At 37.5% G+C, this 12,500-nt stretch overlaps 1 protein-coding gene across 2 annotated transcripts in view; it reads right to left on the bottom strand.

Annotated features, from left to right (window-relative positions):
• Window positions 1-12,500, bottom strand: part of LOC115222119 (glutamate receptor ionotropic, NMDA 1-like) — a 98,649-nt gene that overhangs the window by 13,189 nt on the left and 72,960 nt on the right. Inside the window, exon 18 of one of the 2 annotated variants that reach the window (XM_029792248.2) lies at window positions 5,020-5,103. The exons of the other annotated variant lie outside the window; for it this stretch is intronic. Coding sequence (XP_029648108.1) covers window positions 5,020-5,103 — 84 coding nt within the window. The remainder of the gene's footprint in view (window positions 1-5,019; window positions 5,104-12,500) is intronic. 2 annotated transcript variants of the gene reach the window in all.

The raw sequence follows: 12,500 nt of genomic DNA, 5'->3' as shown, positions 1-12,500 counted from the left end.
ATGGAAGACCAGCAGCCACCCTTGCATACCAGGCTCCCCTCTTTACACTGCCAATGTTTTGTCCAAGGGATAGGCAAAGGGGCCGATACAGCTTGGCACCAGTGGCATCATAACTTATTTCTACAGATGAGTGAACTGGAGCAAAAGTGAAATAAAGTGTCTTGCTCAAGAACACAACACGCAGCCCAGTCCGGGATTCAAACTCATTATCTCGTGATTGTGATCCCGGCACTTAAACCACTGAACCATGTGCCTTTGCTAGAACGCAACACACAGTCCGGTCTGGGAATCAAACTCACTACCTCGTGATTGTGAGCCTGGTGCTCAAACCACTGAAGCATGCGTCTTTGCTAGAACACAACATACAGTCCTGTCTGAGAATTGAACTCACTACCTCACGATTGTGAGCCCGACACTTTAACCACTGAGCCATGCACCTTCACAATGATATATATTATGTCACTAATTAGGTCATTAATTATGCCACTAATTAATATCATTGGGAAAGGCATGAACACCAGACATTCCACCTCTCTAAATCAATTTCATATCTCTAGAAAGACCCAAGAGAAGCTGTCTGAGTGACTTTTCCCAAACGCAGTGAAATACCAACGGCTGACATCTAACACGGAGGGTTAAAGGTTCAAAATCAAGTGATTCCCATCACATGATCAGCTGGAGTTCCTGACAAACAAAAATTCCCTCAAAGACACAGAAGCAACTATTTTAAAACAAATTTATTTATGTTGTTGAGATGAACTTATTTTTAAGGATTAAACCTAATCTTTTTTATTTTTATTTTAAATGTGTCTGACCTGTTCTAACCCTTTAACATTCAATTCAGAAATACAAAACCTTGCCATTTGTTCAAACAGGAAAAAAAACCACAGAACTTGTCGTTGACTTGTAAACTTGTGAAGCAGTCAAAACTCACAAAACCACACAGGAAGTCACGTTTTGACCTTCATTTGGTTTTGTTTGTTTCTTTTTGCTGTCTTCATATGACTACAATGGTGCAGCTAAACCTTAGACAAGATACTCTACTTTTCTATATAAATACAGGATGCTGCCAAAAAAAACAAAAACCCTCCCATATTCACCGTTTTTGACGACCGCTTCATCAACAGACAAACAATTCGCACCAGTTTAAATTATATCTAAAAAAAAATAATAAAAAAAGACCAAACATTACCTACATAAAAATATGATTACTCTCTTTGCTAGTACCATAGCAACGGCTTTGTATTTAAGGGAAGTTTTCCTGACAAAATATCAGGCAGAATTGGTAAAGCGTTGAGCAACAAGAATATCTTGTGGAAGTTGGTTATGTCATTTGACATTCCAGGTTCAAATCCTACCCAGGTCCTCTCTACTTGCCATTGTTTTAAGGTTTATAGAATAAGTATGTGCTGATAGAATAAGGTCTGAGATCAATATAATTGATTGCCTTTTAGAAAGGTGATGCCCCAGCATGGCCACAGTTGAATGCCCTTAAACCAGTAAATGAATGGAAGACTATACAACAACATTAGAATTATGAATAAATAATATAATAAATGTGTCTTTTAAAGCCTAGCCAGGCTCATGGGCCGGGTTTCCCGGTTTCAATGGCGTATGTGTTCCCCAGCTGGACGGGATGCCAGTCCATCGCAGCGTTACTCATTTTTGCCAGCTGAGTGGACTGGAGCAACGTGAAATGAAGTGTTTTGCTCAAGAACACAATGCGTCACCCGGTCCAGGAATCGAAACCACAATCTTACGATCATGATGCTGACACCCTAACCACTAAGCAACACACCTCCACTAGAATTATGAATACTCACTGGTAGACAAAGGGTAGGGGGCAGAGGTTGGTGCCAATAACGACTGCTTGGAACTGTTGCAATACTTAAAGAGTTCAAGTTGAAATATAAGTTAAGAAAGAAGAAGAAGAAAAATAAGAAGAAAGTGCAGCAAACCTTGTGCAATGTCGTGTAAAGACCAAATTATTAGTATTAGTATTAATATTATTATCATTATTGTTAGTGGGAATAATTGTAAATTTTAAGAAGTTACCAAAGAAGAAGAAGAAGAAGAGAGCAGAATCAGCCAGTGAGAAAATTTAGGAAACCAAACCAACTTAAAGACTATGGCAGATGAACTTTTCCTAATAATATACATACATATACATACATGCATGCACAATCACACAAACATTTGTATGTTTAGGCGCAATATCCTTGCACATGTGTGCATGTATGAATAATTCTACACAAACACACACACACACATGTTATGTTAGTGATGATGAATGTGAGAAAAAAAATGTACTCAATACTGGGAGTAAAATGTCACCCTTTCGTTACCAACCCGGCTGAAACCTGCTTTGGCTCTGTAGTACAAATGTCTTGTTTTCATAAGTTTTGAATTCAAATCTTCCACCAAACCTTAGTCACAATCTATGTTTCTAACACTAGCTGAATGATAACTAAGTTATTTTACTAAATTCTTTGTTATATTTAAAATTAATTGTAAGAAATACAGAGCATCTCAACAGAAATATGGTAACAAAAGAGTTAATACCACAACAAACTACTAGAGATAATTTAATAAAAGATTATAATAGGGCTAGTTTATCAGTCAGTTGGTTCAGAAACAGTTTTTACATATAGACCCCTTTGATTGCTATTTTGCTTGGGTGGACCCTTATAGCCATTTAAAGTTTAAAAAATCCTCTATTAAATATTATTAGGAATTGTTTAACCCTTTCGTTACCAACCTGGGTGAAACCATTTCTGGCTCTGTAGTACAAATGTCTCGTTTCCAAAAGTTCTGAATTAAAATCTTCCACCAAACCTTAGTCACAATTTATGTTCCTAACACGAGCTTAATGGCAACTAAGTTATTTTACTAAATTCTTTGTTATATTTAAAGTTAATTGAAAGAAACACTGAACATCTCAAAATAGATATGGTAACGTAAAGGTTAAACTAAGACAATGCCTCCTGTATATCAGAACACTTCACAGGGCCATATAATAATAAAAAAAAGGCTTTGTGTGAAGGTCAGCTCAACTTCTGGCAAAGGCCTGGCCTGGTTTTTGAACCAGCATGGGACACACAGACATTATATAATCTCATATGAGTCACCATGTGTATCACATACTTCCAGAAACTACTTCACACTGAATGCAGCATTTCCCTCCCACTCCATATTGATTATTGTCTCCATTATGATGTTTCACAATTGTTAGGAGTGGGGGGCGGGGGTGGATTGTGGACATTTTTTTTTTGTTTGTTTTCAGACAATTGTTATTTCTGACTGTCTACTTTCATCGTCGTCGTCATCATCATCATAATCGTCGTCATCATCATCATCATCGTCATCATCATCATCATCGTCATCATCACCATCATCATCGTTGTCGTCATCGTCATCATCATCCTCATCATCATCATCGTCGTCGTCGTCATCGTCATCATCATCGTCGTCGTCGTCATCGTCATCATCATCATCATCATCATCACCGTCGTCGTCATCATCATCACCATCGTCGTTGTCGTCATCATCATCATCATCATCATCTACTTCAATGTTGCTATCAGTATTAACCTGCACTCACACAGGCTGCTGTTACCACTCAAACGGCACTGCTCGGCTGAGGGGGAAATAATTCCCGACACTACAACTACACTACAAAAGCACTGCTGGCCACAACCATCACTAAAGAATGGACAGCTACTGTGAGATATAATTTTCAGTCATATGTGCCTACATTTACATAGTATTTATCCTTTCATAGAAAAGCAGTACTCAATATCCAGTTATAGTGGAAGAGTGTATAGAGCATAGATTCTATATGCTTGTGTATATATATATATATACATATATATATATATATATATATACACATACTATATATATATATACATATATATATATATATATATATATACATATATAAATATATATTTATATATGTATGTTTTCGTTCGACTTCCTTGTATGTCTCCACTGTCCTGTTTTTGTTCCCAACTTTGTCCCTCCATAAATCCTAAATTTTATTTTAGAATTTATGGGAGCCACTGTCTTTGAAGACTCATTCTGTGCTTGATGGGATCTATTGAGTCAAATAAATCAAAATCAAATGGAAATTGTAGTTGTGGCCGATACCAGTGCTGGTGGCACACAATAAGCACCATTCATACATGGGCCGCTGCCAGAGCAGCCTGACAGGCTCCCCATTTTGGTGGCACATGAAATGCACCATCTGAACATGGTCGATGCCAGCACCCCCACACTCCAACTGGTTCCTGTGCCGGTGGCATGTAAAAGGCACCATCCAAATGTGGCCGATGCCAGTACTGCCTGACTGGCTCCTGTACCAGTGGCACATAAAAAGTACCCACTACACTCTCGGAGTGGTTGGCATTAGGAAGGGCATCCAGCTGTAGAAACATTGCCAGATCAGATAGGAGCCTGGTGTAGCCTCCTGGCTTGCCAGTCTCCAGTCAAACCGTCCAACCCATGCCGGCATGGAAAACAGACATTAAACGATGACAATGATGATGATGTTAGTAAGTGAATGTAAATTTGTGTATGTAGTAACAGGTAACATTTTTGGTCCATACCTTAGGTTTTGTACAGTGTACCAACAGAGAAGTGTAGACAAGCATGCCAGCTGAAAGAAATCTTCCTCACAATCTTACAAAAACATGTACATTACACACACACACACACATGTATGTATATGTGTATCAAATACGAACTAAATGTTAGAAAAGCATTGAGTGTACATCAGAAGAGAAAGTTTGAGAACCTACATGCAAAACTAATTCTTGTTTCAAACCAAACCAAAACCAAAAGCTAAGAAAATATTTAAAGAATTTTAGTCTGAGAAAGTATTAGCCAGCATATCCCGTGAGAAAAAGCCGTTGTTTAATATGGAATTATTAGAAACGGAATGGGCCATGGGAAAACTTAGTGAGTGGATACATATATAGGAATGTATATATGCACGTATATGTTGCACCACATTACCACATCGGCATCATCGGATGGTGCCATTTTAAGAGTCTTCAGGTCTTTCATCTCCCGCCATGATTGGCGCAATGTTTTTCTCTTCTGCAAAGAACAGATCCACAAACAAACATCTTAAAGAGAAACTAAAAAAACAAATATATAATTTTTTTGAATATTTTTCGGATATTTTTGAATTTCATTTTCTTAAATTTTCGCATATGATAAAACGAAAATAATTAAAAAGAAAAAAGAAAAAAGAAAATTCTTTTGTATCTAGAAAGAAAAAATGTGGAAATATTTTGGTGGAAATTGAAAATTAGGCTTAATTAAGATTAATTAGAAGACCTTAATAAAGTATGCTAACTGTCTGTATGTCTGAGTGTGTTTGGCGTGTATTTGTTTCAGTTTTTTTTATGATTCCTTCATTAAAGAAGCAGCACCAAAATTTTGTCTTCACGAGTAAGGACATAAGGAATGACATGAAGCATGATCCATGAGATAGAATTTTTCCCAACTCTTAGCGTTAAGTTATAAAAAGCTACAAACATGAAACTTACTTCTGAGTTGCCCTTGATTTTCCTCGAAAAACACATGATAAACAATCAATCTACATCTTAGAAATTAAAGGGTTGGAGTTTGAGTTACTGATAAATGGTGGCTCAAGAATTGGTTTGCTAAATTTGAGGGGCATCTGAAAAATTCCAGTACCTTATAGTCTTCAAATACAGTGATATAGTTTCTAATATAAGTCTCCATTGCAAAGGGGGACTACTCTTTATATATTTCATACAAGTTATCATTTTGATTAGACTAAGATGACCAAATGCAGCTGTTTGGGTGCATATGATTTGGCATTGTGGCTGATTGGACATTAAGCCTGTTTTTGGTGTCTGTGCTTTTTGGCACTGGAGGCAAACACACATGGAAATATGTACATACATACACACATACATACATAGAAAGAGAGAGAGAGAGAATAATTTATTAGTTGAACATGATTCATTTAAATATTCTCCATCTCCTCAGACACATAAATAGAGATATGATCACACACTTAGAAAGGGAGAAAGAGAGAGAATGAGACATAGAGAAACATATAGAAACGTCCAAAGTATGAGATCACATATTCTGAAGCAGGAGGAGTGCAGTGTAAAAGTTGTAGCTAGTGCCTGGTTGATGAAGAAGGGACAAGACCGGAGATGCCATTAGTGATAAAGTGAAGAAAATATTTAAAAGAAAAAAAATCTAAACATGGTACAAAGGTATGAAAAAATAATAAATAATGGTTGTGTTGAAGGAGGAAGAAATCTCTGAGGGACGGAATCAAAGTGTTTGGAAAATGTGGATTAAAAAAAAAATTCCAGCAAAGAAATCTCTTTTTATCTGAGAAGACAACTGGTGGTGGTGGTGGTGGTGGTGGTGGGGGAGAATAAAATGATGAGATTGAAACAGAGAATTCAGATAAGAAATTCCAGTGACAACATCTGAAAGTCTGTCTCAAAGACTCTTTCTGTATATCTTTCCTTTAATTTTATTGTCTTTTTCGCTCTCTCACACTGTCTATCAATCTGTCCATCTATCTATGTCTATCTGTCTGTGTATCTATCTATCTATCTATCTATCTATCTATCTATCTATCTATCTATCTATCTATCTATCTATCTATCTATCTATCTATCTATCTATCTATCTATCTATCTATCTATCCATCCATCTCTCTCTCTCTGTCTCACACACACACACTGTCTATCTAACAATCTATTACCAGCATGCACAGACGTATGTGTGCGTATCTATCTATCTGTCAGTCAGTCTCTTTCTCTCTCTCTCTCCCCACCAATTTTGACCAATCACTACAAACAATTGTTTCCTTATCTCCAATTGAAGACATCCATCTCATCTCATCTCATCTCATCTCATCTCATCTCATCTCATCTCATCTCATCTCATCTCATCTCATCTCATCTCATCTCATCTCATCTCATCTCATCTCATCTCATCTCATCTCATCTCATCTCATCTCATCTCATCTCATCTCTCTCATCTCATCTCATCTCATCTCATCTCATCTCATCTCATCTCATCTCATCTCATCTCATCTCATCTCATCTCATCTCATCTCATCTCATCTCATCTCATCTCATCTCATCTCATCTCATCTCATCTCATCTCATCTCATCTCATCTCATCTCATCTCATCTCATCTCATCTCATCTCATCTCATCTCATCTCATCTCATCTCATCTCATCTCATCTCATCTCATCTCATCTCATCGTTCTCAAAAAATCATTATTGTTGACATTGACATTGTCCATCATCATCATTGACCTCATCATCATTGACCTCATCATCATTGACCTCATCATCATTGACCTCATCATCATTGACCTCATCATCATTGACCTCATCATCATTGACCTCATCATCATTGACCTCATCATCATTGACCTCATCATCATTGACCTCATCATCATTGACCTCATCATCATTGACCTCATCATCATTGACCTCATCATCATTGACCTCATCATCATTGACCTCATCATCATTGACCTCATCATCATTGACCTCATCATCATTGACCTCATCATCATTGACCTCATCATCATTGACCTCATTTCACACAACTAATTCCGACTTTCCTCCCTCCCTCCCTCCCACACAGACACAACTGGCGCCAAGAGTCACACAATGATTTATTCTCTTTATTCCTGCCGCTCCTCCACCCACCTACTATTTCCTTGACCAACACACCCACCACAACACTTGACCGATTTCTTGCTTCTAATCTTAATCTTTATTCCACACAAGAGACCTCAACACAACCCCCACATCACATCTTTCACACTCTACACCAAACACTTACACTTCTGGGAGTGACTGGACCAAGAACATATCGGCTGGACATCATTTTAACTCTGTAACACTGTATTGTTTAGAATTATGGGGAAACTAGAACAAGCTCTCAAGAACCTTTCTCTTTCAACAATGACATTGTTTCATACAGTTCTATATTTAAGAGACGAAGAATTACGTGCATTATTTACATTATTTACATTTGACTGATATTTGTCCTCATCTTGTATGTTGTTAACACAATGTTTCTGCTGATATACCCTCCAGCCTTCATCGGGTATCTTGGGGAAATTTCAAATCAGGGTTCTCATTCCTAAGTTGTTTTTTTGCGATGTTATGATTATTATTATTATCATTATTATTATTATTATTATTCAGGTCACTACCTGGAATTGAACTTGGAATCTTGGGGTTAGTAGCCCGCACTCTTAACCACTACGCCATATGCCCACAAATAATAATAATAATAATAATAATAATAACAACAACAACAACAACAACATCATCGAAAAATACCTTAGGAATGAGAACCCAGGTTTGAAATTTCCCCAAGACACCTGATGAAGGCTGCAGGGTATATCAGCCAAAACGTTGTGTTAACAACAAACAAGATGAGGACAAATATCCGTGAAATGTAAATAATGTAAATAATGCTCGTAATTCCTCATCTCTTAAATACAGAACTGAACAAAGACAGGTGTATGAATAACAAGCAAGTGTATTAGTTTGACACTTGGGAAAAATGGAAAAGTCTTTTATGTTTCGAGCGTATGCTCTTCAACAGAAAGGAATAAGAGGAAAGAGAGAGAGAATGAAAAAAAACACGTTGTGTTCAGTGGTCAAACATGGCAAAAAGATGCAGGCATGGCTGTGAGGTAAGAAGCTTGCTTCCCAACAACACAATTTGGGGTTCAGTCCTTGGGCAAGTGTCTTTTACTATAGCCCCGGGCCAACCAAAGTTTTTTTAGTGGATTTTGTAGACGGAAACTGAAAGAAACTCATTGTGTGTGTGTGTATATATATATATATATATAGGTACAGGAGTGGCTGTATGGTAAGGAGCTTGCTTACCAGCCACATGATTCTGGGTTCAGTCCCACTGCGTGGCACCTTGGGCAAGTGTCTTCTTGTTAAAAGGGACAACAAGTGTTATGGCAAGGCAAACATCTCAAGTCATATACATTATTATTATTGGAAGAAATTCAAAGTCTTACGGCTGTTTCTGGGATGTCCCCAAGTATGGGATACTCTGTCAACATACTCAGAGATATCCTGGAAACAGCTGTAAGACTTTGAATGTCTTCCAGTAATAATAATATATATGACTCAAGATGTTTGCTTTGCTGTATTGTTTGTTGTTCTCTTTAACAATTATAAATCCGCTGCATCAGAAATCTGCAATGGCTCCATGACTACCGTCTCGGTTACAACCTTGGAGCCCTAGTAATCCGTAACACCACTTACCTAGCGCACCTAATCGTTTAAATCACCTGTGAACTAAACCCCCATACTTTGTGTACGCACACACACACACACACATATATATCACAGGTGAGGATATATAAACCTCGGAGGGATAAAAATAGCCAAGATTAGACTGCTTGAATAATATAAGCACATATATAATATTATAAATAGATGGAGATAAGATTAATAAAAGTTTATTAACATTGGCAAGATTGGACCTACAATTGTTTCAATTCATCACTTGCCGTACAAAAATCAACCAAATTTAATTTAATTTAACTAAATTAATTTGGTTAATTACTGCAAGTGAGAATATCTTCAGGGAAAGATGTAAAAAGAAATTTAGTATATTTAAAACAAAATGATAACATAAGAACAGGAAGAATACAGCGTACCATTAAAGTTAAAAATATGTACATTAATAAAAATAGTATCAGTTATAAAAAAAATAGTTATATATATATATATATATATATATATATATATATACATACATATACATATATGTATGTAAATATATATAAATGTATGTATGTATACATATATATATATTCTTTTCTTTATTTTATTCTTTTACTTGTTTCCGTCACTTGACTGCGGCCATGCTGGAACACCGCCTTTAGTCGAGTAAATCGACCCCAGGACTTATTCTTTGTAAGCCTAGTACTTATCGGTGTCTTTTGCTGAACCGCTAAGTTACAAGGTCGTAAAAAAACCACCATTGGCTGTCAAGTGATGTTGGGGGTGGGTGGGACAAACACAAACACACATACATGTATATATATATATATATGACAGGCTTCTTTTAGTTTCCGTCTACCAAATCCATTCACAAGGCTTTGGCTGACCTGAGGCGATAGTAGAAGACACTTGCCCAAGGTGCCATGCAGTGGAACTGAACCTGGAACCATGTGGTTGGGAAGCAAACTTCTTACCACACAGTCATGCCTACACAAAAAAAAAATTTAAAAAAAGAATAGCTGGACATTATAAGCAGGTACACAGGTACACCTTACCAGCATCCCTAGGCTCCCAGACAAATCACAGCATTGAGTTCTATAGTACTTATCTGACAGCAAGCCCCAGAATGCATAGATAAGAATTGGGCTCCTAGACCCATGATGTCCCTGGGGCCTGTTGCCCAGTGTGCAGATGCCTGAAGATGAAGCTGGTTCTAAGGTTTGAAAGGTCAATATTACCTGGATCTAATTCATAGAACAGAGGTGTTTGAACTTGTGGTCTTGTAATCAATAATCTAATATCGTTAACCTTAATGGCGATGTAAGTGGAACGGATTTGACGGAGGATTCTAACGAGGAGAAATAATTGTGAAGAAAAAGTGTTGTAATAGTTTAAGATGAGTCTGGTTACTTTGTTGGTCTGACTGTTCGTCTGCCTGTCTGTTTGTCTGTTTGTCAGAGGAATCATATTAGCATTGGTAAGAATGGGTCGGAACAGCTCATTTTACCATTAATTAGAGTGTGTGTGTGTGTGTATGTATATATATATATATATATATATATATATATATATATATATATACATACACATATATATATAAAGGATGATGATGATATGTATATATATATATATATATATATATATATTATATTTATAATGCATATTACACACACACACACGTATATATATACATACATATACATATACATATATATATATATAGAAAGAGAGAGAGAGAGAGAGAGTGAAAGAATGGGATAGAATGAGACATTCTTTGAAGATCTAAGAATCAAAAAAACCAACTTTGCTAATGAGATAACCCTTTTAAAAGTGTAAGATATTAAATCCATGGTGTGGGGTGGCCGTGGGTGGAATGAGGGGCGATGGGGGTAGACACAGAAGACGCTGGAAATAATGGTGGGGACTTACACACACACACACACGCACACACATGCATACGCACACATGTTAGAGACGGTGCTGTCTGAGGCTAAATTCTTCCTCCTACCGTTTTCCAACAACAATGGCAGCAGCAGTAATTTGTCCTCAGATTCCAGAAGTTTCAAAAGTTACCATCATCATCATCATCATCGTCGTCGTTGTCGTCGTCATCATCATCGTCATAATCATCATCATCATCATCATCATCTTCTTCATCATCATCATCGTCATCACCACCATCATCATCGTCGTCATCATCATCATCGTCGTCTCCATCATCATCATCATCATAATCATCATCACCACCATCATCATCGTCGTCATCATCATCATCATCGTTGTCTCCATCACCATTGCCATCGTCATCATCATCATCATCACCCTCATCATCATCCTCATCATCATCACCCTCATCACCATCATCATCATCCTCATCATCATCATCATCATCACCCTCATCACCATCATCATCATCGTCATCATCATCATCGTCATCATCGTCGTCGTCGTCATCATCATCATCATCATCGTCATCATCATTTTTCTTTATTAAAGTGGTGAGCAGCCAGCAATGTTAGCAAGCCAGGCAAAACGCTTAGCAGCATTTCATTTAAATTTCACGTTCTGTGTTCAAATTCCGCCGAGGTTGACTTTGTCTTTCATCCTTCTCGGGGTCGATAAATCAAGTACCAGTGAAACACTGGAGTCAATGTAATTGACTACTCCCCTCCCACAAAATATCAGGCCTTGTGCCTATAGTAGAAAAGATTATTATTATTATTATTAGCTCCACCTTAGCAAAGGTGGAGGTATGGAGCAAAGGCGCAGGAGTGGCTGTGTGGTAAGTAGCTTGTTTACCAACCACATGGTTCTGGGTTCAGTCCCACTGCGTGGCATCTTGGGCAGGCGTCTTCTACTATAGCCCTGGGCCGACTAATGCCTTGTGAGTGGATTTGGTAGACGGAAACTGAAAGAAGCCCATCGTATATATATGTATATATATATATATATATATATGTATGTATGTGTGTGTATGTTTGTGTTTGTCCCCCTAGCATTGCTTGACAACCGATGCTGGTGTGTTTATGTCCCCGTCACTTAGCGGTTCGGCAAAAGAGACCGATAGAATAAGTACTGGGCTTACAAAGAATAAGTCCTGGGGTCGATTTGCTCGACTAAAGGCGGTGCTCCAGCATGGCCGCAGTCAAATAACTGAAACAAGTAAAAGAGTAAAAGAGTAAAGAGTAAGAGAGTATAGTATTTAGTTGTTTGT

The sequence above is a fragment of the Octopus sinensis genome, linkage group LG19 (genome assembly GCF_006345805.1).
Source record: "Octopus sinensis linkage group LG19, ASM634580v1, whole genome shotgun sequence".
NCBI lineage: Eukaryota > Metazoa > Mollusca > Cephalopoda > Octopoda > Octopodidae > Octopus > Octopus sinensis.
Note: the sequence above shows the minus strand (reverse complement) of the source record. Positions and strands in the feature narration are given on the sequence as shown.